The 27,965-nt window shown below is 36.4% G+C and overlaps 1 protein-coding gene across 1 annotated transcript in view; it reads left to right on the top strand.

The window, feature by feature from the left end:
- Positions 1-27,965, top strand: part of ACER3 (alkaline ceramidase 3) — a 54,231-nt gene that overhangs the window by 19,639 nt on the left and 6,627 nt on the right. Inside the window, exons 3-10 of the mRNA XM_058859721.1 lie at positions 6,598-6,650; positions 10,766-10,818; positions 12,957-13,038; positions 14,176-14,211; positions 20,307-20,365; positions 23,688-23,789; positions 26,189-26,293; positions 27,824-27,869. Coding sequence (XP_058715704.1) covers positions 6,598-6,650; positions 10,766-10,818; positions 12,957-13,038; positions 14,176-14,211; positions 20,307-20,365; positions 23,688-23,789; positions 26,189-26,293; positions 27,824-27,869 — 536 coding nt within the window. The remainder of the gene's footprint in view (positions 1-6,597; positions 6,651-10,765; positions 10,819-12,956; positions 13,039-14,175; positions 14,212-20,306; positions 20,366-23,687; positions 23,790-26,188; positions 26,294-27,823; positions 27,870-27,965) is intronic.

The following is a 27,965-nucleotide window of genomic DNA, read 5'->3' as shown; positions in this document are numbered from 1 at the left end:
AGGTGTCTTGTGTATTCTACTTATAAACAGTTTCACACTATATTAATATTTTTCTGACATTTGTGTAGGAAAGTAATATAAGAAGTGGCCAAGGTGTAGAGGGAAGTGGAAAGGCATTCTTTAATGACTTTGAATTTGTTTCCAGTTCCTCTTTGGCATATATCACCCAGCCATCATGTCTGGGAAGTTTTGCAAGAATGGAAGAGCAGTATAATATTCATGTTTAGATCAACTCAAGGGAAGTCTGTCCACTCTAAAATAACAAAATTCATAAAAGAACCAACTTCCTTTTAAATGTTAATTGCGTGACTAGAAGTTTTGTTCCTTATAAGAAAAGATGTTTGAAGATGGTTCAGTTTGGCACTTGGGTCTCAAAACTAGATTTCATAGAATTTCTGTGTTTCACAGGATTTCTGGGTTTGTTATAGCTCCTGTCTCTATGGAGATTTTTCCCAGTCTTTGGAGTGGTAAGGGATTGATAAATGTTACTTTTAAGACTGGCATGTTATGTATTTAGGTGGATGTTGTTGAAAAACGCATACCCATATGTTAAATGTATCCTTGATACCAGTCAGACTGTAACATAGACAAGGTGCAAATTCACAAGTTTTCAGTTATATCAGCAAAGCTGATATATGCACTGCTTTGCATATTGTCTGAGCACTTTCTAATTAGCCATTTGTAAATTTTCTATGGTTTCAAATAATTACTAATTTCTGTCTCAGTATGAGACAGACAGAATTGTTAAAGGTCAGGGTTTATTTTAAAAAGATATGGTAAGAAATGCTGTGTAAATGTTTGGTGAAGTTAGGTGTTCTTGAATCAGTGTCCCATACTGCCATTCTTTTTAAACTATGGAAAGGAACCCCTTAAAACTCAGTTTGAAACTGTCTTCACTATGATTTGTGACTACCTCTGTCAGTGACAGTTTATGATGGACAGTGTGCCGCTATCTGTTCAGAATGTCAGGCTGCCACACCAGATGAGCATTTCTCATATCCCATTGAATGTTTAAAATAGTAAAAAAAACAACAAAAAAAAAAAGCAAAAAAAACTGTCTTTGGTCACAGTAAACACCTTGGACTTCAGTTTTTCCTCTCTCCAGTGTTGCTTGAAGGGGAGCTCAGCCTGCATTTAGAAAGCAGTGCTGAGTTCCATGTAGGCCCTGCTCATCTGTGACTGAGTTGGCTTTGATTCCTGTCTGAAGTGATAAATGGCTTGATTTTTATCATGTGTTGGAACCTAACATTAAAGGTCTCCCAAAAGCATTTCCCTTCTGCTTTGTATCTGCTTCAGTATCTGTAACCCTGTTTTACAGCAAGTGAAAGATGTAAAGAAGTGTGGAAGACTTTATAGTTTTTCAGTGAAAAATAGGAACAAGATGGTTTGGAATCACAAACCACTTAACATTTGCTCTACTGCAGAATAAAAACAGTGAATGAGAGCATAAAAAGAATTTTAAATATGGTTGAAATGTGTCAGGAACATTGGCATCTCTCTGTGCATGTGACTGAACAAGAAGCATACTGGAGATAGAATAAGTGTACAGAAAATTCTTTCTGTAAGAAAGTACCAGACAGAATTCTTTCCATCATATGAATTTTATTTATTAACAGTTTTTACTCTATGTAATTTGTAACAAATAAATGCAGACTTAATCTTTGAAAAGATAGTGACTTTAACACAAACTTGTGATTTCACTTGAGGCAGCATGCTTCATTAAAGCAGAGCTTCTAACTGAGAGTTGTTTTGTCAAAGTAGAAATTCTTTAACAATTCTGCTGTGAAGATGGGGGTGGAAGGGAGGGCACTTTAGTTAGGTTTGAACAATTTTGAATAGTTACTGAGATTTTTACAAGATACTGAAAGACAGCTGTCAAAGCCAACGTTAAATTAAATCTGCTAGCATTTGAGAACATAAGAGGTGTTGTTTCTAGACATTATTTTGATCCAAATCAGCTGTTTCTTTTACGTGCTTCCAGACATTTAGCTGATTGTCAGTTCCTTTGTGTTTTACCATGCTGTGTTCAGTGCTTGACTTTTATACCCACAATTTCTTTGGTTGACATTTATTTCATTTTTGAAGTAAATGCATTTTGAATTATGGAAGCTCTATTTGTTTCACATACATGGTAAGATCTTGCCAGCACAAGGGGTATTTCTAAATAATTGTTCAAATAAATTTCTTGCTCATTCTGGTGCCAAGACTGAGTTACACTTTTCAGCAAGGCCTTTGAGATACAGCTCACTGTTCTCAGCCCGTTTTTCTGCTGCCTTTCAACATAAAGTGCATGTTCTCAATTAACTCAGTAGGAACTAGATATGATTTTTAAGCTGTAGAGAACCATTTAATCTACATATAAATTGTGAAGAATAATCTTAAGCTGTTATTTCAGTATGTTGCGTCACTTGAAGTAGGTGGAACAAATCATTGGACCATTACTACCTCAAAGAATAAGCAGTTGGTTTTGAGTAATTCCTTATGATTCTGGGGTATTGTATCAGGTTCTGTACATGCCAGGTCCTCATCTCATGCATCCTGGGGAGCTGTGATTCCAAAGTGGTTCATATTCTAGAAGGATCATGATTTTTAAAAAATTGTGTGTGTATATATATATATAATTTCTGGACCTAAGGAGATAAGAAAGCACTCAATGAAGTGATGTTTGTTAGATACTTCACCTGAAATTTGGAAGGATTGTTCTGAGTGGATTTCTTTGGCCTGTTTAATACGGCTCAGTCATTCAAGCAGTGCCAAAATGGAGGAAAGAAAAAAGGCGCAAAATTTTTTCTTTATTAGGCATAGCCATAAGAACTCTTAAGCAAATTACTAAATTTAATTTCCAGTGAAACTCTGTGTCATGTATTAGAATATTTTCAGTCAGAGTTAATTCCGTTCCTCTTACCTAACACCTGTAGAGAAGCTCCCAGGGCCATGTCAGTGCTGGTAAATCAGCTGTGGTTGGGAACATTCCTGTGTGCTGAAGCCAAGCAACATGGATCAGCCCATGTCTGTTCATCTTAGCCTCCCAAACACAGTGACCGTATGCAGACACCCTGCTGGACTGTTCCTGGAAGCTGTTTGGGAAAATGCTCATTGGAACAGGCCTGATTCATACCACAGGCTGTTCCAACAACTCACTAGTGCAGACACTTGTACTGCAATGTCTGGGAATAGTACCAGCCAAGCAGGTGTTTAACTGTAGAGCTGTACCTCTGGAGTAACCAGTGTTTCTCCTGTCTCATGCTGTGGAGGGGAGCCATTACAACACAAAACAAATTAAAAATAGTTAATTTAATTCTACTTTTTCATCTTGTTTCATTCTTTAACTTTTAATGATGCAGTGTGTTGTTGTTTATCTTTAATTAAGTTCAATCATTTTAAAAAAATAAAATGGAATTCAGCTCCAGATTTAAATACCTAAACATGTGTCTACCTGTGCAAAGGGTTCTGTCTGCCAGCGCAGTCAGTAAAGCCAGGAGAACCATTTGACTTGTTCTAAAATACCTGTTTAGCCAGGTGCATTACTCTTTATAATGACATTATCTGAGTGGAAGCTTTGAAACCTAGTTCATGTGTAGATACCTAAATAAAGATATCTGTGAAATCCTAATAAACTACTTTTAAGTAAAGGACTTGGGCTCATAATGAGAATTTTGAGTGCTGATGGATAGCTACATCAAACCGAATTATCACTGATTATGTGATACTTCTGATGCTTCCTAAAACTGTTGAAAAAATCACTCTAGGTTTCAAATCCTGAAGGTTTATAGGGTTCATATATAGAGCTGGATCTTTTGTATAATATTAGATTATTTCTAGCCATAGGTATTTCCTTTAAGTTTTTTGATGGTACATGTATGAAGTAAAGTTTGTAGATGCATTGTTTTTATATCATCATAACATCACTGTTTTATCCACTGGCAGTAACCACACAGGGTGTTTGCTGCAGCACAGAAAGAGACCCTGTTATTCTACACAGAATAGCAACCCTGACTTCGCATTTCTAGTCTTCTGAAGTGCCATTTTGATCTCATAATATTGTGACTTAATGTGTATTCTGTACTTAGTACATAATTTATATATATATCCCCTGTAACTTGGCAGGTTCATTGATGTAGAAATGCCAAGTGACTTGCAGTATTTATGAAAAGTGAGTTACAGTAGTTAGAGAGAAAGTGGTACTTACCACTTCTGATGGTGTTAAAGCTTCCCAACCAATATGCGGCTTTTAGTGAGTTAAGCTCCTTTGCAAAAGGAAACACCTAAAATATGGAACCTGTAACCCCCACTTACAAGGTAAGGAGCAAATTTATTGTTCTGTGTGTTAGTGGCTGTCTGGGAGAGTTTCTTCTCCTGAAATCTTGTGTCATTGCAGTGATCATGATCGCTCATATTTTGAAAAGTTCAAAGCTGGCAGAATGTCTCATTGCAGATGGTTTTTGTGAAGTAAATATTTCTTAGAAATGTCTCAAGCCTGGAACCATATGATCTGTCCCTGTAAGCTTTTCTTCTTCCAGAAACCTATTTTATATAGATAAATACTATAGATAAAATATTGTTCTACGATGCATAGTAAAATTTCGTAATCAGAGAAACTCTAAATATGATTATTACACAAAAGCAAGAGGAGTTATTTTAACTGTAGAAATTAACTATAGTCATGGGATTAATGACTTGAAACACTAATATCTGCAGCATTCTTGATTTTTTCAAAGACTGAAGAAAAATTAATCTAAAAATAATTGCTTCTTATCATACAGGAGGAAGGGAATGAATTTGGCTGCTGATTGTTGAGATTTATTAACCCAAACAACATTAACAAAAACAAACAAGAAAACCCCGACAACATATTTTGTTAATTTAAAATTTGTTGAAATATCTTATGCAATGATTTTGCCATACATGGAAATGACATTTGTTACAAATTGTAAGAGTTTGTATTCTGTGACAGCCAGGATAATGGATGGCACTGTTTTAATGATGATCTTAATGGGTTTTTTCCTCCAGAATGAACAGTTTTCATCATGTAGTCTGTATACATAGAAAAATTGCTATGAGAATTTCTCATTAGAATCTCAATGAATGTGAAAGCAGTTTTTGCTTATTGTTTGGAAAGATTTTTCAGAAGCAAACCAATGTAATCAGAGTTTACAAAAGTGCATGCGGCTTATTTTCTGGTATGAATTGTGCTTAATTTTCCCAGAGAAATAATGACATTGAAGTGTTTGATAATATATTTTGAAATGTTGCTGTATTACAGGTTTGTTTTTTTTCAGTAAAGCTACATGCTTAGGTATTTAATTTCATTGAGTAAGTGTAATAATCACAGTTCTAGTTATTAACTAAGGAAGCATCTCTAGACATGTCTCTTGACTGTCTTGGCAATCCTTTACAGAGTGCACAGAGATAGAATTCTTGTTTATGCATCAGTGAAACTTGACTGGTGTGTGTAAGCAAGGTGATACTCTAGCCACAAAATATGGCAGCACTGCTCAGTGATCAAGGCTTGAGTGCAAATTACTTGGCTTTCTCTGAAACAACAGTCAGAGGTAAAACAATTTTCTTGAAGGAAGACATCACATTACTGTACTTGTTCTTGCAAAATAAAACTGAGCTGGTGCTTAATGAGAGTGTTTTACTGATAGTATTTCAAAGTAATGAATGATGCATTAAATACTGTACCAGCTTTGCTCTAAACAGAGAAATCTAACTTCTAAGAAGCATTATTAATGCCTGACTGAAAAAACTGTATAGGCAAAGCATATGTCTCATAAAGTAACTTCAGAAGTAAATTCAAAACGTGTAAAGAAAGTATTTCAAATAAATACAAATAATTTCTTAGGAAGTCATCTTTCTATTGATAAGGCCCAGAAATGGTAATCTCATTTCACAAAATGAATCCTGTGTGGGATTGGTTTGTTTATCTTGAGTTTCTAATTCTGAGTTCTAGCAGCAATTCACTTCTGCTTTTGAATCACATAATTGTCTTGAGTTGGAAGGGAGCCACAAGAATCATCAAGTCTAGCTCTTAAATGAACAGCCCCTGTGGGTATCAAACCTCAGACCTTAGTGTTATTAGCACTATATTTTATGGAGACAAGCGAAAGCTTTTAGTAAAACATGTTTTAAAACTGGACAGTAAGCAGAAATATTGAGAGTCTTCCAGAAGTACTAGTTATTGAATGATGCTTTGCCTTAAAGAAGAGTTGCAACACAGAAATCTTAATTTACTTAAAATTAAAATTAAAAAAAAGTACATAAAAGGAAAAAGATAAATTGATATATAATACTCCATTCATTCTGGTTCCCTCTGCTCCTTTCCTCTTTGAGATTACACCCAGTTAGTAGGACACAGTATTGAGGGGAGGTAAAGAGGACACTCGCGCCTCAAGCCCTATAAATTCAGGGATTTAATTGGTGACTAATATACAAAGTAGAAGGCTGTGGAAAACTAGGGGTTTGTCCCTGCAGTGAAATGCTGATGTTATAATTGCTTTTTCACTGTTAAGCATGCATTTCGTGCATTTAAGTTAATGTACCTGAAAATTTTACATGTGTACTATTATGCTGAGAATAGTTCTGATTTGTTTTCAGCTGTGGGATTGGGATCTTGGTGCTTCCACATGACCCTGAAGTATGAAATGCAGGTGAGTACTGATAATTAGCTGTGAATCATTTTCTGTGTGTATCTCACTGTACAGTCAATTTGCCATTTCTTGGCTAGATGAAATCTGTATAAAATGAGTTAATCTACCTTAAGTATCATTGTACATGGCTCCTGCTCTCAACAAGGCAGTAATGCAGGTCTTGTTTGAATAGGTATTTTCGACTCATTATATACAGAAATATATACTGGCATCTACAATAAGAACTGTCATCAATTACTTATGTTGGTAGAGGACACTTTATCCTTTGGGAAATCATGTTACCTTTTTACACAAGATGTTATTTTAAAATACCCACAGCTTTGGCGTAATAGCAAGCAGTATAAACTAGAGTTATTGCTATTTATTGGAACTTTCCTTATCTTTGTTTCTGTTTATCTAAATGAACCTGTAGCATTAATACTGAAATCAGTGTCTTCTGAGTAGCAGTAATTGAGTCATCTTCTCTTTTATTTTCGAGTTGACAGCATTCTAGAACAAGTCACAGGACATAAAGATTGTCCTGGTATTTCTTGTTTTCTAAAGTTACACAAGAATTCTTGTCCTGTTGTCCTCTGCAAAGATTAAGGAAATGCATCTTTGAATTAAAATCAGGATGAAGTGGGATTTTATTCAAAATGAAGAAACCTATATTTAAAAGTCTGTGTTCCCACCATAGCCAATGGAAATACAGTTAAATCAGTGGAGTGGACAGAGGTAGTTGGTTGGGCTGAATCATTCTCCAGACTCCACTGGCAATCTTTGCTCAAAAAAGATTTGTTTGTCTAAACAGAGATGTTTAGTGTTATTTTAGACCCTGTGAGTGTTCTCTCAAGCCTCCAGCTCCCATCTCACAAAGGTGAGGTTTTCTTAGACTCCCATCACATCTGCCAGTCTTGGATGGGTGTATTGGAGGTGACAGAGCATCTCAGGTGGCATTAGGCAGCTATGCTGTGGCAGCTGAATTGAGTCCTGCTGATCACAGTGGGACCTACATATTGCTGATTGCTTGATATTTGCCTCCATAGTGCTCTGGTTGTATCTCTGGCATATGGTGGAGGCTGTCAGCTTCCACAGAGCATACCACTGTCACCATGCAAGACTATTTGGTGCTTTTCTTGCCATGAAAAAAGTGGTTTGTTGATCCATTTCACCACTCCCTCCCAAATTAGGGTGCTATTTACCTGTATTTGGTGGTGAAACTGCCTTGATTTTCCACCTTTTTCATATTACTTCCCTCAGCTCCTTGTTCCTATCATGGCCAATATTTCAAATCCTCTTTCTCACACTGATGCAGAGGTGAGAAAGGGCACCCTGAAATCTCAATCATTAAAATGATCCATATGTAAAACCTTTTATGAAGGGGGAGATTGTGGTTGTTTGTTTTGTTTTGGGTGGAGGGGTTTTGGGTGTTTGTTTTGGTTGGGGTTATTTTGCAGTTGTTACTGGAAGCTGTATGTGTGTGTGTAGAAGCTTTATTTTAATCTAAGTCACTTTGCTGCTGCTTGCTCAATAGTTCTTGTGTTGCATCAGAACAGCTAAGGGGCCTATGAACTGTGGTAAGTAAAGTGGGGCAGAAGCAGATAAGAGGGAAGCAGGAATGTCTTACATCATCTTGTCAACTGATGTAAAAGGCTTTGTGTGAGGCAGAGAAAGTACATTTATTTTGGCAGCCAATCCACAAGTGTCCATAATTATTCCAATTGTTTGTTTACTGATCACCATGGAGGAAACAGTTCAACCAGTAAATAAACTTTTCTCATTCACTTTCTCTTGTTATGTTTACAAATCAGCATAGCTGGTCAAGGAGACTTTCTTTTTTTACATTTGTTTTGCAATCTTAATACTGTAAATGATAGATTCAATTTGTTTAATTAAGAAAAATGTGAAGGCTTCTGTTCTTGAAAACAGTTGTTAGAATACTTCTGCGGAGATCGTTCCTTTTTCTGTTATTTTTATGGGAATCTGCTTGATTGGATTCTTGAGGCCTGCACAAAATGCTTATTTAGCCAGTGAAATCAGCTCCCTAAGTTTCCTTCTTTCCATGGCTCTTCATTGTCCAGGCATGCCTTTGACAGTACTGCTAGAAGCATTAATTCCTTTAGATACAGAAGTCATTGTCTTCTGCATGCAAATTCTAGTTAAGATCTTTTGAGAGGCTCTTTGTTGCTATTGTAATGTCCCTGAGATGCTGCCAGCAGATGAACTTAAGAGTGTAATCACCTGTCCAAATCTGGAAAATTTTCATGTATTGTATTTCTTGTTCTTCCCCCACCTTATTCTTTTATGAGGTGTTAAATGACTCACACTCTTTAACAGCCACATGAATTAATCCTGTGGCTAATTCCTATCAGACTTGGAAAAGCACATCTCTGAATTTTTAGAATACTATTACTGTAAAGCTGAATTCAGCTATTGTTTCTGTTTTGTCCCCTCTAAGGCATCACAGCAAAGATGAACTACTGTGATAGCAAGGTGCCACCGAACATTCCTGATAGCTTCAGCTGCTACCAATGCTCCTGATACTGTCTTAGTGCTGCCTGTTGCGGTCCCTGACCCTGTAATGCACAGGTCTGGCATTTAAACCTTGCTCTGCAAGATTGGTTGTGTGCTGGCTCAGCACCTGGACCTGGCTTCCCATAAGCCGGACCAGTCTGATCTCCTCACTGGAGAGAGGCAGTGGCAGCGTGGGGGCAGAAGCAACATCTGCCCTATCAGTGGCAGCTGGGCAGCAGAGCTGTTTAGCGCTCTTGTGAAACAGTTCCTGAGCTTTATATATAACCAAAATCACAATGAGCTAATACTTCACACTCAAGATAATACATCTCTCTTCTTTCATAAAGAATTAGATCCACTTTTTTTTTTTCTTTTTTTCACAATAGGAAATTTTAAAGCTAAAATGGAGGTTTTGACAGTGCAGTTAGAAAATGATCCCAAACTGAGCAGAATCAGGCTGGCTTTATAAAAGGGTTTGAGTGAGCTGCTTACTGCTCTTAACAATCTCATTGTTTAGAATAACATTGTTATGAGCTTAAGTACCCTGTAGCAGTAGTAGGAAAGCAATTTCTTTACAGGCACAGCCATCAAGAACTTTGAGTGATGATTGAAAAAGGTCATAATGTTTTTTGCATCTAGTTCTTGTTTTTCTCAGAAGTCAAGCTCTATAAGTTCTAAAAGCCCTTACTATTAATGTTTGCCTAATATATTAGAAATCAGGGGCTGTGGATCTTCATTGATCCATTTGTATCCTTTTTTATTTCCATGATTTTCAGTCCTTCCTTAATAGGAAGGTAAGTTTAACTGTATATTTATAAGCAGAAATTCAAGAAAGTTCTTTGATGAGAAGTTCTAAAAGAAAATGATGCTATGATTCTTTTTCCTGCTAATGTTAAATGGCAGTTTTGAGTGTACCTGCTATTGAGAAATCAACTCTCTTGTGATTACAACTTTAATTCCATTCTATTAAGGTGGCAAGTTCCTGGAGAAGTAACTATTTTAGCTGAAACACACCATTCTTCTCCCAAAGTATAAAAGTTATTTGAGATAATAAAACCTTATGTGCAGCCATAATTTTTGGGAGAAAACCCCAACAAAACAGCCCACAAGAACCCCACACATCAAATAAACAAAAAACCCTGTCTCTGAATTAAAACAATGTAAGAAATTTCTAAAATTAGAAAGTAAACATGCAAGCATATTGCCCATCCTAATGGGCTAAAATTGTAATTTATGCTATGGAAAAATTACATTTCAATTTCTCTGTCAAGTAAGAACATGCTGCTGACTTTAAGGCCATAGATGGGATGGTCTTCTTCAGCCTGGCTTTACAGAACTAATTCCTACAAATATTTTAAGAGGTATGAGCAGCAAAAATGTCAAGATACTTTGAAGGTGTGGGCGTTTATGAAGGATAATATTCAAAAGATTCAGAGTAATAAGCTTTTTAATGCAGCTGAACAGGGTTTGACAGTGCTACGTGTTAGACTACAGTCAAGAAGATGGATATCCAAATGACTTAAAAACTCCTGTTTACTTAAGACTTACTTCTCCTTAATTAACTTAGACAAGCTTGTGAGTTAAAAGTAGCTTTCATGTTTTGATGCCTTTGCTTTTTACAGCTGTTGGATGAACTGCCAATGATATACAGTTGTTGTGTGTTTGTCTACTGCCTGTAAGTACTTGTTAATTTTTTTCCTTGAATATTTATGAAATGTTAACTTTTGAAATGTAGAGTCTCTGAAGCAAAATTTAGCATATATGGAGAGAAAGCTTCTACTGCTTTCAGTGAGATCTGTTTCTGTACAGCATTACTATATTAGAGTACAAGGCTGGCTTTAGTCCTAGCTTTTGCTACTTTAGATATATTTTACCAATGGGGTTTTTTTCAGTAGGGAAAAAAACCCCACTCATTAAAGCCTTAGTGTAGTATACAATCAGAGCTTAGTGCTACTTCTGTAAAAACACAGACATAATAAAATCAACTTCAGTAAAGCCTACAAAATTAGCAACATAATTTATTTGAGCTGGATTGCTATGATGTATTCTGGCTCAAAATGCAAATTTCATGTTTCTGGCTAAACCTGCTTTTCACTCATCTGGAAAATTAAGGGGACAAGATTTTATGAGGAGTTGAATACATATTTTGGGGAGAGTGTCTTAGAACATGCATGACAGCTTAATGTGATGCCAGGATATGTTCTCCCATTTAATTTTGGGAGCAATGTAGCATTTGATAATGTAAAGATGTAAATAATGTAAAGATACCATAAGTTGGCTTTTTCTTGCCTGTTGCTCCAAGGTCTGGATTGAATATGATTTGTTCTGTCACTTGGCAAATGAAAATGATAAATCAACTTGTTGCAGACAAAAAAAAGAAAAAAATATATTTTTGCTTTTGAGCATATCGAATATTCAGGTGTTGAAAATTGTGATGTCTTGGTGAAGATTACTGGTAGCTTGCAATGGAGATGGGATGCTTTAGGACTAAACCCCTATCTATGGAAATTGCCCTCAGTTTGTGACTCATATGTTAGTGTCATTTGTACAAACTCAGGACCAGAATCATAATGCCTTTTTAGCAGAAATATTTCCATTGTAGCTCCCTATCTCCTTGAAATTGCCTTTGTATTTGTCTGATATGAATGTGATTGGAAAAGAGGATGAGAAATGGCTATAAAAAATCTACCTGATTGTTTTTTAATTTTTTTTTTAGTGTAGTCATTACTCTATTATCTTCAAAAGCACTGAAGTCTGTTACTGCATTTATAGCTCCAGTAAGAGTCTGTGTATGTATGTCTGGTAGCAATTAAAATGCTCAAAAAAATGAACTAATGTCATATAGGAGGCCTTTAATAATTGTTTTGGTTTGCTTGAAGGTAGGTTGCAGGTGGTTGTGCACAGGACATTCCCTTATACATCATTCAGTCCTGCTGATTCTCAAGCTGTGTAATTACTTCAGCAAGCCATTTTGCAAAGTAGCACATTAGTGCTGCCTTTAGACTTTTTGTTTCCCAGATGTATTTTTATTTTATTTCCTTTTATCAGTTCATGATGGTGTCTGTTTCTCCAAGTTTATAAACAAAGGAACTAGGCAGATGTAACTTGGAATTATATAGACAGCTTCCTTCAGCACTGACAATAATGGGCTTCTCAAAATTCATTTTTGCTGGGATTTTTATGGACCTTTTTTCTGATGAAGATGTAGTCTGGGATGTGTGTGTATTTCCATCACAACTGAGACTGAGACATTGTGAAGGTAATTTTAATTGGTTGTTTTACATACTGGGAGCAGTCAGGTGGTTTTACCTTCCACTTCTGCTGGTACCCAATCTAGCAAATTTACTGCACTGCAACTGTAGTGAAGCCGTTAACAACCTACATTTTAACAGATCTGAGTTAACCGTTTTGTAAGGCAAAAAATTACTGTTTGCTCAGTAATGTTTTTGACAGCTGTGCCGCATGTTAAACTAATTTCGAATTTGCCATCCATTATCACCCTGTAAGCACCTTCTGAAAACACTTCTGCTCCAGAAACTCTTTTCTTAGAGAGGGTTACTTCTTGGCATATGCTTGAGCTTATTGGTGTTAGGGTTTTTTTGCCTTAGATTTTTAAAAAAGCATTTATTGGTAAGAGCATGATTTTTTTCCTTAAAATAATACATCTTTTTGGAAGGAGTTAGATTTTCTGGGGGGGCCTAAGACTAATTTGGATCAATTTTCTCACACATTTTTTAATATTATACCTTGGAAATTGTATCCATTATATGGTAAGTGATGAATGTTATCTCTCTCCTTTATCCTTTCTTCCAGGTATGAATGTTTCAAGTACAAGAATACAGTCAATTATGCACTGCTTTTCTTGTTAATAACATACAGCGTCGTAGTCAGCATAGTAAGTAACTTTTTCTAATATGGCATTTTCACCCTTAGTTTGGCAGTTTTTCTGACAGTTGGAGGAATGTTATAGAGGCAATACTAAATCTCTGTCACTTCCAGTCAAGAAAGACAAATTATTCTTTTGTTGGGAAAATTATGTTGCTGGCAAGAGAAACCTAAAACCTTTCTATCTAAACCACTGTACAGAATAAATAAGGAGGAAAAGCAATAATCCAGTTGCTAGAATAGGAATGTGAGAAAAACAGTTGCCATTAACTCAACATGAGACCTTGGATAAGCTGTGTTTCTCACCTTCTTTCACTTTAATTCATCTGTAGAAATAAGAATCATTCTGTTTGACTGCAAAAAAGTGAACTGTGATACCCAGTCCAGGATCCAAACTGGTGTTTTAAAACAGGCAGAATAAGAGAAGAACTTAGCTGTTTGTTAAAATGCTTCTAATTTTTTTGTCATGGCTAACTTGTCTCCCTTTGTCAGTGGAGTGCTCATTCTTTATGAATAAATTCAGTTTCATGCTGGCTGTCAACCACAGATGGAATTTCCTATGTAATTTTTATTGATAACCATTTCTTTAAAAATTAAAGTATTATTATAAGTCATCTTCAGCTGCCAAAATACTTGCCTCTTCTCTTCTGTTTCTCCTAAAATTTTTTACACTTGTGGCACATTATGCGTAAGGTCTAGTGCTTCTCCCTTTTCAAGAACATAACTTAAATTAGCTGTATTACTAATAGGAAGAACTACTAGCTTTTTGTAAAATTAATTGAAACATTACACTGTTGTCAAAAACAATAATAGCAAATCAAAATTAAGTATGTTTTCTTCTTGCAGTGCATATCGAGAACATCTGGTAACTTCAGCATCTTAATTGTTTTTGTATGTGTTCGACTCTACTAAATTAGAAGCCTTATGTTAGGTGGTAATGTTTTTATTGGTGCTTCTTAATTTAAAATAATTCCACAGTTAAAACCTCAGGTTTTGCCAGAGGAAACTTAAAATATATGATCAACTTTAATGGTGCATGGATAGGCACTCATGGCTTGATTCTAGCAGGAGAAGCCTAGGCAATATTTAGATGAATAATATTATGATGGTTCTGTTGCAAATTATTTCTCTTTTTTAATTATTCCAGGTTTACCTAGATTTGAAAGAGCCTGTATTCCATCAGGTAAATCTTGCTCTGTTGGAAGAGCTAGTTTTGGTTTTTAACTATGCTGTTTCAGTGGAATTTGTTACAGTATTTTACTGCTAGAAGAAAGATGGAAGAGAAGCACAATTTGCCATTTGTTTTTATTTTAAGCCGTATTGCTGCCTGTCATGTCATCATCCTCTTACTTAGTGACCTGAAAAACTAGATTGCTTAATGTGTGTTGTGTTTTAGCTTTTGACCTAATATTTCCTATGGTTTTCATCTGTGGCAAGGGTAATGAGGTGACCCTGAGGTGTGAGAGAGGAACAGCTAAATAAGTCTTTTTCTGCTGCTTTCCATTAGCAGCTGCTTTGAAACTATGACCTTGCATCATAAGATGTCTTGATTGACTTAGCACTACATTCTTCTCTCTGCTTTAACGTATTAGTTTGAGTTTTTAAACTACTCAACTTTACTTTGTGGAAATTCAAGGTGAGTTTAAGCACAGAATGCCTTCTAGGGTTTTGTACCAGACTGCTTTGTCCAGACTTAATGGCATATTTGGTACAGGCTCCTTTTGTAGCAGTATTAATATGTATCCCCTGCCTGTGGGGATAGGACCTGCATCACTTACCTCTTCACAGGAGGTTAGGAAATGATGCTCATTTCTGTATGCCATGGGTAGTTTTCCCTCATTTATGTTTTTTTTATTAGGGATAACAGCTGAAAAATTGCCAAGCAAAAAGCACTGAGCTCTTTGCAAGACGGAGCTTTAAAGCTTTGCTTTTTGAAATTGGTAGTGCCACTGCTTGTCAAAATATGCCTGCTGCATCAGCAGTTGTAAAAATGATACGTGGCTCTTGTTGGTGGATTAGTGAAGTGCTGATCAAGAGAATAAATTTTCAGCTGCTCCAAATAATCTCCCCTAGAAACATGAATTGTTACCCTACCTATAGATAAAAGAGAAAATTGCAGTATGGGATCTTTTAGTGATATTAATTAAATCCTCTATTTTTTTTCCCCTACTTACATTTCCAGCAGAAAGGTACTGACTGGGACGAAAGTGACAATTTCTGGTGCTTTTACTGAGCTGGTCATAATGGGTTTTGAATGAAGTGACTTAAGAGTAGTTTTATTAACAACAGTGGCAGAACCTACTATTTATAATGAACTTTTATCTCTTTAATAAATTATTTTCCCAAGCTGTATTTATTGGAATAAATACAATGCATCTTCACTATAGTCCATTTTAATGCATTGGCATAGGTATTGCCCCATATCACAAAAACTAACACAATAGATATTATAACTTTTTGGGAAAGAGGGAAACCTTAAACTGTTGTCCCATGCCTTTAATTTTCTGCATCTGTTTTCTCTTAGGTTCAGAATATGAATTCCCTGTTATAATTTATACATGAGGAATCGATGTAGAAAATATTTGAATCCCATAAAAGTATTGGACTTTTTACAATTCTTTCCAAATTGATTTTTATGGAGAACATACAGTTATGGCCGAATTCCAAATGCTCAAGTACTGTAGTCATTTATTCACAGTCTTTGCCAAATATGTTGTAAATCCTGAGGAAATATTTCCCTGGTTGCACAGCTAAGTAAGGTTATTTTCTTAATACTTGTACATTATTTTAGAGTGCATAAAAAATTAAATAATTTCTGTAAGCATTTTCAAACTGAGTGGTTCACTTAGACTTGAAGTAAAATTAAATATGTTCATGCAATCATAGTTTAAATCGCAATCTTTCTAACTGGGTTAGAAAGCAGCATCAGGAGATAAAGCAGCATTTGGTTCCTCCAGGTGTTTTTCTGTGATCATTTTGTCAGCCTTGCAAAAAGAGAAAGAACTACAAGGATAACTTTTTGTTGTTCATTGTTTCAGTCTGGATTGTGGGGTTTTTTTTTCATCTGGAAGGAGGCCAGTAAGAATGAAAAAAGGATCCTATTACATTTAGCAACCAAGGATTGCTAAGGATCCAAGCTTCATTTTCCCCTAAGTTACTTTCTACTTGTCTTTCCAATTTAGGCTCATAAATTGCCAGCTGCCAGCAGGGCACAGAGGTGATTTCAGTTTGTTGTCCATGGCACAGTGGCAGCAGAGACCAACTTCTTTTTCTGCATCCATATATTAAGGGAGATCTTTAAGGGTTTTAGTGCTTCAACTGTTGGAAGCATGAGATGCATGTTTTGGGAAGTTGGAGGCAGCACATCATTTGAAGGAAAAAACCAATTCCTGCTTGACAGCTGATCTAGTATTTTTTGCTGCCTCATCAGTTAAATGAAATATATTAATGGTCTTTACAGCCATATATTTTCTTGTTTATATTCAAGTCTCTTAAACTAGAGCAATATTAATCCTAGTTTTCAAGGTGCTAAACAGCCCTATGTCCCAGCTGCCTGGTTGTTTTTAAGCCAGTATCATTGTCATAGAAAACAGCTGTGCCTCTCCTCTCTTTTCCATCTGGCACACAAATTTATTTTCTGATGTGAATCTGATTGGGGAAGTCAACAGGTTGAAACTCTACTTGGAATTAATTTTGAATCAGATTAGTTGTTCATCCCTGTTTACCACATGTATACAGGGAAAGGGGTGGGAGGGGGAAGAATGGCTGCTAGTGTGAAGTGATCCACAGAAATACAGAGACAGCCCTGGAAGTAGAGGTAGTTACTCTGGAAGTTAAACTTTCAACTCAAGTCATACCAGTAGCCTTCTTCCTAATATGATGAGGCCTAGAAAGCTGTCACTACACAGCAACGTGTTCCATCCTGATGTCTGCTTGTGGTATATCACATCTGATCACTTGTCACGATCAAAAACCTTGTTCAGCTAGTGAGCCAAATTATGTGAATAGTGAAATAGTTCTAAAACACTGTTTTATTTGTGTAGTCATCTGCTATGACAGTTTGAGGCAAATTTTAGCAAACAAATAATTAAAAGGTTAATGGAAAAATATACTAAATAGCTGTTTCTTCTACATTAAGAAATTTAATGTAAAAAATAGGCATTCTAGAATATTCTTGTGGTGTCCCATGAGAAACCAAGCCAGCTGATGAAGCAGATCAGTAGGAGAGTTGCAAATAGGATAAGGTAGTAACTAGTGAAAAAGGACTAAAGGAGATTATGAGAAAGCCTGAATTTTCTTGGAATCATTAGGTGGACTGTTTTGTTTGGTTGGTTTCCTTTTTAACAACCTGTAGCAGGAAAGAGAAGAGTGTACTGCTGGTATTTGTGATGATACAAAGTTTGGGAGGAAATGAACAGATAACTGGGAGACCCTGAGGATGAGGAGTGATTCGAAATGGAAGAGATGTACTGAGGGACAAATAGAAGACAAGAACTATGCTTGTTCTAAACTGTTCACAGATCACCAAAGGAGTGCAGGGAGTGCCTAGATGTGATACCTAATGAAGTTTTACCTTGATAAAAATAGTAAAGCCATGGATGGTAAAGGGCATAAGTAAAGGGCATAAAGTAAGCACTGCTGCCTGACATCTGAACTAAGTTGTGCAGCTTGGTGTGTAGCCCTCTAGTAAGAAATAGCTGAGGGTGGTGTGCAGCTACAGTCTCTGTATATCACAGCAGCACCTCTTGGGTGCTCACCTTCAGTGAGGAGGATTGGAGCATACAGAGCAGAACAGTTTGTTGTTCCAGTCTTTTACAGGCTTTTAAACACAAATGTGTTTTACTGCTAACAACCTGTTTGGGTGGGGAAGCGGAAAAGGCAAGAAATTGAAGTGTCAGCTATGGGCATATTTTTCTTCAGTCACTGCAAGGTTCTTTTTTTTTTTTTTTCCTTCCTCCATTACTACTGTCCTCTTCTGCAAGCCATTAACTCAGTAGGAAATACCAAGCCGAAAAGTCTGCTAAGGAAGCTTTTCCTAGCTTTTGCTCTTTCCTGCTTTTAGCAACTGCTGAAAAAGGTAGCATTTTACCTGGGCTTTAGGCTGCCTGTAACATCTGTTTCTCTAGGCATAGTCTGACACTATTGAACTCCTTGTACAAACAATCCAAAAGCAATTTAGCAATTTGGGTACAGTCGTAAGGGTGGTCACAACCGCTAATGTGTATGACAGAAATTGCTCTTAATGGATAGTTTTTTCCCATATCTCTACTGCAAAGGAGTATTTTAGCAATGGAAATTTTAAGAAGGAGCAAAGAAAGAGAGATCGGCAAATCAAACTGTAATTTGCATTCTGGAGGAGCCTTTCTATGGGTATCTTCCTTTGTACCATCTCTTTCTCTTAGAATAAATTGCTGTATTTGATTAGAAAAAAAATGAAAAGGGCTATTTCAAATGACGCAAATAATGTATTTATGTGGTTAGATCTTTTTAGGCAAAATGTCAGCAATGAAGAATTGTACCAGCAGGCAGCAGCTAGCATACCTGAGCACTCCCCTTCCTATCCTTAGCTTGGGACTGATAAGCACTTAAGCTGTGTCTAGCAGGTTTTGTTGGTTTTCTTTTTTTTTCCTGGTTTACTTGCTGTACCCCAAAAAGGGGACTGGAATTAACTAACAGCTTTGTATAAATTACAAGCCAGAACCAATTAGCCTTTCAAATAGTTTTGCTTTGTTTAGCTCTACAGAGCAGAACACACAGTAGTAGTAATTTATTTACTGAAGTTCTTTAATCTTGTTCTGAATGCAAATGAAGAGCTGCTGTGCTGACTGACTTTGAATAGTCAGTATTGGAGCTTACTTTTACCTGTTGTCAAACATAAAGGCTCTGTTATCTGTCTTGTTCTGTATATGTGCACAGTGTGTGGTACTAACCTCATCCTTAAACCTAAAAGGAGTTTGCAAATTTGCCTTTATGGATTTTTGGAAGGCGTGTTTCACTTTGCATTATTACAGTAACCTATTTTATGTGAGATGACTAGACATACTTACAGGTTAGTAGAATCTGAACGCCCCAGTTACAGCAGAGTGAGAGGCACTCCCTGTCTCAAAGACAGTCAAAAAGAAGGAGAGGGGTATAAGGAGGAAAATAGAACATGGTAAGGATACCGATTTGTCTGTGAGGTGTAGCAGTTTTTAAAAATAGACAGCAAAGGTTTATAATTTTTCCGTTTCATGTAAAACAAAGGCAGAATTAGGTAGTAGAATTAGATAGTAGCTAAGTAGAAGCAAAATAGGAGAGTTGAGTCAATGAACAAGGAAGAAAAAGATACTGGAAGGCTTGTGGGCCACTGGAAAGAGGCAAAAAAAGAGAGGCACAGCTGCTTGGAACAAACTGCCTTTTGACAGGAGGAAACCAGTGTTCAGAATAAAAAAAATACAGAAAGTAATTGAATGTCACCAGTGTCTAAAAATCCTTCCTGCTGCAGTGACTTCTGCATCACTCTTGGGCATGACTGGCCGCATTTTTTCTCTTCTTTAAGATCTGTGCATCTTGGAGGTGGTGTTACATAGATTTTAAGTTTGTGAATAAAAAAAGGAGAGTGATTTAAAGATCATGAGGCAAAAATAAATTATTACTTTGACTTTTTTTAAGTCAGGTGATTGCATTCAAATTCATCAAGCCTACAGTGAGTCAGATTTTGCTCATGGATCTTTTCAGCGTGTGCAGCCTTCCCACTATATAATTAGATTGAATCCAAACAATCTGTAATAGTTGTTTGAAATGCTTCCTGGAAAGTTTTTCCCCTTAGTGAGGCTCAGTGTGGGAATAGTGCACAGTCTATTCAGGTGTTTGCTTTCAGGAAAACATTAATCAAATAGAAGCACTGCTTTCAAAAACAGCTTTAGCTGATGCTTGTACAATCCTGGGCTAAAATGCACAGAGAGAGAAGAGATAATAGGGGTTAGTTACTGGTTTTGATTTCAGGATGCTTTCTGAGTGCCATCTAGTGTTTGCTTTCCAATTTAGAATGGTGGAACATTGGTTTTACAAAACTGGCTTTTTCCTGCAGTTGTATAAAGGACATGCTTTTTAATCATACTTTTATTTGAAACTTGAATAGACAGCTTTCTGGAGATGAAGGTAGAAGGAATGCTATTTCCCTGAGACTTAAAAATAAAACCAAAAAAACCAGAGGCTTTAAAAAATTTTTACTCCTGTAGTATTTTATAAGGTCTCTTGAACCCAACTGCTGAATTTTATCTCTTTTTTTATTTTCAGATCATGTATGGAACACTAGTTTCCATCATAGTCCTAAGATCTGTTTATATAGTATTATGGTAAGTATCCATTTCATTAATTTAATTCATTAATAAAGCATTGTAAGTTGCAACATAGCATTTGCAGCTGTTTTATTTTGGTGGGCTTAACATGAGAAATTGGCAATGGGAGAATTTCTTAAACTAGGGTCCTGGGCTCCCCTGGGTTGAAAGGGAATGACTCATCACCTTGCATTTTTTTGAAGCCACTGAGATAACATGAAACTAAACTGAGATTTCTACACTTATGATCACTGTTTACTGTCAGGTGTTCTGCTGGTGGCTTCAGCTGTTAGCCTGGGATTTAAACAGAAATTGAGTTTGTCTTCATATTGCTGGGTAGTGTGAAATCTGTTGCTAATATCCAAACTCTAATGATAATTTTGGGAGAGCGGTAAGACTGCAAAGTGGAACCATCACTTAATAATTTCCTTTTCTCTTCTCTGCTCAAGTATTTAAAACATAGTAACACACAACAGTTTTTCTTAAGAGTTTTCATTGGATAAAGTTAGGCATAATGTTATGGAAATTGAAATTAAAATTGTAACAAACAAATGGTATTAACAGTGCTAGGAGACATTGAGAAGCATTAGAATCATCAGAACACAGACTTGGTAGGTAAAAGGGAGGAAAATGGAATTTAATCAGCATTGGAGTAAACACATACCTTTAGCTCTCAGGGGCTCAGTTGGTTGCCCATTTCTGTCTCTCCGCTGTGAATATTTGGTGTTCCCATGCGTTTGGGGATTGCTTCTGAAAATTACTTATTTCTTTCTTCTGTCATCATTTTAAATGTGCTTTTTGATAAACTTTGTGTCAACTTCCACATGTGTCTGTTCAGGAACACAAGGAAGAATTTAACAAAATGTGAATTCAGAGTATTATAGAATGCTCAAATATTCTGAGTTGGAAGAGACCCACAAGGATCAAGTACATTCATTGAATCGCCTTCCAATTGCCATTTCAGTTCACCTGGTTTGGCTTTCTCCAAGAAATTCTCACAGGCCAAATGCAAATGTTCACAGACTTTTTTATTAAGCAAGAAGAACTTAAAACTGATAGTGTGTTGCAGCTTTAGAAACAATCATCAATTTAAAGGCACTTTTCAAACCTGTGAACTGGAAATTTTAATCCTTGCCTAGAGATCTTAAGTGATACTACATTAATTCACCTCCAAGGGGAACTAAATTGAATCAAATTGAAGTAATTTTAATTTTGTTCTTATTCAAAGATTTAGAACAGTTCTAGTCTTTTAGATTAAATTTATTTTTGTCTGTGTGGACAAACTCTTGGGCCTGCTATTTTTCTACTACTGCAAATTCCACAAAGTTATGCATTCTCATTATTTCTGAAGCATTTCATGGTCTTCTGTCTTTATCAACAACCACCTTCCATCCCAAAGTATCATTCATTGTTTTGCTCCAGCAAAGTCTGTCTCTGAAGTTCCACCTACTTTTTTGCTTCAGTTTTGGAGGCTTGAAGTGTATATTCTTAATTAGCTTGATCACTTCATTGCAACAGTACCCTACAAAGACTTATTTCCCCCGTTGGTGTTATTATGCAAACTGGGTAGAAATTTGGGTGGGGAGAGAAGTAGGTTTAAAGTGCTTCTAAATTTTAACTAAACTACTACTAATTTTAAATTAGTTGTGCTAGAGAAGCTCTGCCAACTTGAAGGTACTCTTTCTTTTCTCTAAAATTCATCCCCAAGCACACTTAGGTTTACCTTCTCTGCACTGCTAGAACGTATTCCTGTGTTTCCATCAGTAGTGCTAGCACTTGGCCAAGCCACTTCCAGCTTACACACTGACCTTGATTTCTGCTTGTTTTTTTCTTACTTCACTTCCTATCACTCATATTTCTTAGTGCGGCCTTGAAGTCACTCTGAGATTAGAGTGAAAATCCCAAAGAACAGCATGTTATTCTTTCCAGGCTACTACTTCATCCTGTCCTCACCAGTTGTTCCTCCTCCTTCCTATTCCCCCACACTCTTCATCTCTTTCTTAGAAATGCTTTCTTCCCAAGATTACAACTGGGCAAATGTTATTCTCTGTTCACAAAGCATGTTCCCTGTAAATAAGGGATGCCAGTTGATTCCTTCACAAAACACCACTGTTTATTCCTCAACAATTCCAGCTATAATTACCTAATTACCAGAATGTTTAATATACCATTTAGTGCTCTGTCATATCATGGTCTTGCTTATGTCTCTGGAGCGCTGAGGGGGTAATATTACAGTGTAGTCATTGCCATGTACTGCATGATGCTCCAAGCATTTACTAGACTAAACAAATAATAATTTTGCTAGTTTATATAGGCAGTGAATTTGTGAATATGTACAGCTTTTATCTGGTTAGAGCTTCCTCCACAGGGAAGGAAGCTACCTGTTGTGTTTTGCACATTTTGGTTCCCAGTGTTCACAGCTCTGAAATGTGCTGTAACACACACAGTGGAGGAAAAAGCAGCTCAGGAATGTGTTTTAACACAGTATCTCAACTGTGCGTTCATAATGCTTAAAAATAGCTTGAACAGTATTTCATGGCAGCCTTTCACAGTTGGATTTGGGTTTGCTTTTGCACTTGCCTTATTAATGGGAAAGGAGCCTTCCATGTAGGAAGTTTACAATTCCAAGGTCCAACTTGAATGTAGATAGGGAAAGTAAATTTATTAGTGGTTAGCACTTTCTTGCATTTGATTCTTCAGTGTTTTCCATATCTTAAAGAAGATTTTTTTTTTCTCCCAAAATTAAATAGACATTTTTCTATTCACAATAGTATTTAATTCAGAGATGATCATAAAAGTGCCAGAGTTTAATACCATTCATTTGGTTAGTGGTCATGGTGTCTATACTCACAAAAGAATAATTTTGAAAGACCATATTTATACAAATACCGTAGTATAGGGATATCATCTCTTGGCAAAGACCCTCTTCTTTTGGGAAAGAGTCCTAGTTGGTAGCAGGGTGCTTTTTTTTTTTTTTTTAATGATGAAAGAGTATAGATGGGACTGAGGAATTAGTACCTTTTAACCAAAGTTAGTTTTCCCACTTTTTAGTTTTGTTCTGAGTGTGAAATTAGGAAAACAATTATTATTATTATAGAAGTAAAAGAACAGTCTTAGAGAATATGAGATCAGGAGAAGGGAGGAGTAAAATGCAATATTTAAACAGATGTAATTTGAAGTTGGTATTTTTTTCTTTTGGGGCAAAAACCAAATTGATAAAGAATTTTATTTACGTATAACAGCATTTCTGTATCTTACACATATTTAGTGTAGTATATAGTAGTATGTTTCTGTATCTTAATGCATTCTGAACTAAACTTTGCATTATTTCTCTCTCTAGGGTATACCCATGGCTTAGAGGTCTAGGCTATACATCTTTAACTGTATTTTTAATGGGATTTTTTCTCTGGAATGTGGACAACATTTTCTGTGATAAATTGAGGTGAGCTTTTTCACTGGTCTGGATAGCTCTTAATAGCCTTTAAGTATAAAGATTGGATTGTTTCTGAGGTGCATATTCAAGTCCATCTCGTTGTCTGTATGATTTGTTGCCTAAAAAACATCCATGAGATTTTATGCAGATCGCTAATGACTAGAGTCAGCACTCAACCTGGGGCTTTTAAACTTTTTTTTAACCATTTATTTTTTGTTATTTCTCTTTAACCTCAAATTAAATTGAGAGGAAAAAATGTCACTGAAGTAATTTTGAGGATCTGTGGCTAAAGCCTGCTATTCACACTTGATTTCATCTGAATGTGTTTTTATCCTGCTTGTTTGGGTTTTTTTGGGTTTCCGCAATTGCCATTTCCCAGGAAAATATCAAAGACAGTAATTCTGCATGTTAAAGAAGACATGCAGAACTACTGCTACCACTGTTCAAGAAATATCTATTACAATAACCATGTTGTCAATAAACAGCAGTTAGTTGCAATTCCCGTGTTGCTCAGCAAGCTGGAGGAGGTGGAAAGGTTAATTCCAGCACCCAGAAAAATACATTTTTGACAATTTGAAGCACAGTTATGCCACGGAGTCTGTGTTGTACAGATTGTCCTAGTAGGCTGGTTTGTCAGAGCCAAATAACTGTGTGTGGTAAAGAAGTCTAAAGTTTTCCATCCCTTCTGGCTCTGCAATCCCTGTTCTAGGTTAAGCCAACTGAAAGATAATTCCAACAGAGTATTCTTGAGACTTTTTTTTAATTAATATAATACATGATCTTCATCCCAAGCAGTGCTTGATACAAATGAGATAAATAGGATAGAGTAGTTATTGGCAGCACAAGTGGCTGGGTTTACAGTTACTTTGCAAATATTGGCATCAGGGTTGATTTTTGCAGCTGTCTCACATCACTGGTGAGATCAAAATCCCCAGTTCACCAAACCTGCTGAGCTGCTGTGTGTCCATGGGGCTTTTGAACTGGTTCCTAGACCCAAAAATGACACCAGCTGCTGAGGCACTATTTTCCATCCTCATTTCATAAGGACAAAAAAAGGTTAGTGTCTTTCCTGTAATACTTGTTTGGTCATGGTGCTGGAAAAAAAAAGTATGCTTGTTTACTAGCTTTAATCAGACATCTGCAGAGCCTTGGATTTCTCCAGGAGGTATTATAATTTGGACCTTTGGAGAAAATACATTTCAATTCCTTGAAATTCTTTATTCTCTGAAGGTCTAACTTGTGAATCATCCACCTACCTTCTCTGTTTAAAGTTCAAAACTGAGTTTTGATTCAGGGGGTTTTGTTCCATTTTTCATTAAATCTGCAGCTTATTTAAAAAAATATAAAATAACAAAAAATCTGTAGCACTCAGTTTCTCTGGTTGGAACCACACAATTGAATTTGAGCTTTCAAATTTCCTACCATCCAAAGGCTTGGAAGTTGTGCTAGGCTGCCGGTCTTCATGTTCCACTGTGTCATTGCTGGGCTGACTCAATTGAAGCTCTGTGCTAATATTTGTGACTCAGGAGCTTTGGACCAAGCACTGTAATATCAAGCAGTAAGGACATATTCCAGGAGCTGCAGATTTTCCTTCCTTAACACATGCAAACATTGTTTTCCATTTTTTGTTTTGACAAGTGAAATTAAAGTGCAAATGAAAAGAACAGCAGATGCAAACAGTTCCTCCACCATCCACCAAAACAGGCATTATCTGCAGAAGCCTAGTGAACAGGAGAAACAGTAGTAGTAGGAGCAATGTAGTTTCTTCTCTTTATTTCTTTATCTCCATCCCTTAGCCCCTTCCCAAGTTGCTCACACCCCATAACTACAAATTACAAAGCATGTTGGTGGAGTATTTCAGATCCTCTGCTTTAATTGCATCCTCACTAAACACCCATTTTGTCCCTGTTTTAGAGTCCAACAGAGAGGCAAGTTAAACTTCCATGGATGTGCAGAATGGGTGGTGTGATTGCCAGATTTAAAGTGATGATGTCTGATAAATCTCATTTCCTCTCTTGGACCTTAAACTCAGCATTTCATCCTATGGACAGTAGTTCACAGGGTTTTGGGGAGGAGAATAGTAGAATTCATTTGGGACTATGGGATGCCATAAATATATTCCCTGAAATTTGAGTCCAGAAGTAATAGATCACTCATCATATGAAGAAATGTCTGTTTTCCTTAAATGTCTAAGAAAGTCAGTTTGCTGGTATCTCTCTGTACTGGCAGTGTGAAGTATAACTTCTGCTCCTCACCTGCTGTGAAAGCCTGACTCCCGGAACCCTCACCTGTCAAGCATATGCCTGAGATATAGAAACAATAACATGTGATCTGACAATCCAACTTTGTGCTTTGAGATTGCTTGGCTGGGCAAATATATTCCATTGCATGGTATTTCTTTCTTTCAGAGCATTACGAGACAAGATGCCTCCCGTGGTGGGAGCTGTGACACAATTTCATGCATGGTGGCATATTCTTACAGGCCTTGGTTCTTACCTTCATATCCTGCTAAGGTAAGAAATGTTTTCTAAATTGGATGTTCACAGAGTTTTTATGAGTTTTCTGAGGTTCAGATGTACTTCAGAATGTTGTGCCATCCTGAAGAGCAGGAAAATTATTTATTTAACTGCTGTGCAGTTTTCTTTTCTCTTTGTAACTGTTCTAAAAACTCTAATCTATATTCTTCAAAATGTAGTCACTAGTCTTTAAATAGCCATGGTTCTTCAAAAAAAATTAATTCAGAAATATGGACCCTGTGGCAGTTAAACCAAAACTATTTGACAGTATATTTAATTCAGAATGTAAGCCATTAATACCTGTCTGTTCTTGAGAAGCAGTCCTGAAGTACTTAAACATGTTTAAATTTAAGAACTTAACAAATCCTTTGGTAGGCACTGTCACTTCTGAAAACCAGCAGGCATCCTTCTGTAGTGCAGAAGGGTGATGGCTGAAGTAATTGTAGTGGATCTGTTCCCAAAAGGGCAGGGTATTAGTTTGAGGAAGAGACTTAAACAAGAATGTAATTTAGCAAGTCTGGAGCCAGCAGATTTCTGTCTCATTTTTGCTCTGTACCACCATCTAGTGGAACCAGGGGCAAGAATAGAATATAAGCTGAAATCTGTGAAGGATTTCTGCAGTTTGTTTGTCATCTAATGAAATAATATTTTACCACTTAGCCCATAACAAAGAGAATGCCTTTTCTACATATACATCCTATGTAGTCGAGAAAACTTGGTTACATATCAATTTTTCTACATCTAACATGGTATTCACCTTTTTTTTCAGATGTTAAAATACCTAATAAAAGGAAAATGCAAGGAAAATAAGTACATTTCCATTAGGTGATTGGATAGCTTATAGTTATATTTGTATGTGTATATATACACAAACGTATTCACCTACACATATGTAATTGTATATATACATACATACATTATTGAATGTGTCAAGATATATGGAAAACAGTTGCTTCATTTTGGTTTACAGGTTGTCTTCCCCCCTAAAGAGCTTGAGGCAATATTTTAAAGAAAATTCCTTGCAGGAATCAAGCATAGGCAAGGTTTTTTCAACATGCCACAAAGTGGCGTTACCACTTAAAAAAACCTGAGGTCATTCACAGGAAAAGATCCACTGAGAGGAGAAAGTGTCTAAGAACAAAAATAACATATAGAACAAAGCTATGCTGGTTTTTCCCCCTATTTAACATCTGCTATATTTTGTGGTACCCTGATTTAATTTCATCCTTCTAAAATGACAGGTTCCAGCCCCTATTTAATTTATTATTTTTTTTTCCCCTCTCAGGGTTTCCTTTTTTCTCCTCACATAGGTGATAGGGTAATTTTTTTTGCTGATCAGTCTACTACAGGGGGACTTACTGTAAGTTAACATCTCCTATATTGACTGAATCTAGGCAGAATAGGTAGCTCTGTAATCACAAAAACAATTCTTTTCTAGCTGGAAGATAGAACTGGGATCAGGACATCCTTATTTTATATGCTGTCTTATACTTGAAATTTTAAGCATGCTTTTTTCCTTCTCCGCAGTTTATATACAAGGACACTTTTCCTGAAACACAGGCCAAAGGTGAAGGTAAGCAAGCAGTATTTTGTGTTTATTAATGTACATTTGGTATATCTTGTGCTTTCAACTTTTGGTGGGGCTCAATAATTATGCCTGTTAGGATAC

The sequence above is a fragment of the Poecile atricapillus genome, chromosome 1 (genome assembly GCF_030490865.1).
Source record: "Poecile atricapillus isolate bPoeAtr1 chromosome 1, bPoeAtr1.hap1, whole genome shotgun sequence".
NCBI lineage: Eukaryota > Metazoa > Chordata > Aves > Passeriformes > Paridae > Poecile > Poecile atricapillus.
Note: the sequence above shows the minus strand (reverse complement) of the source record. Positions and strands in the feature narration are given on the sequence as shown.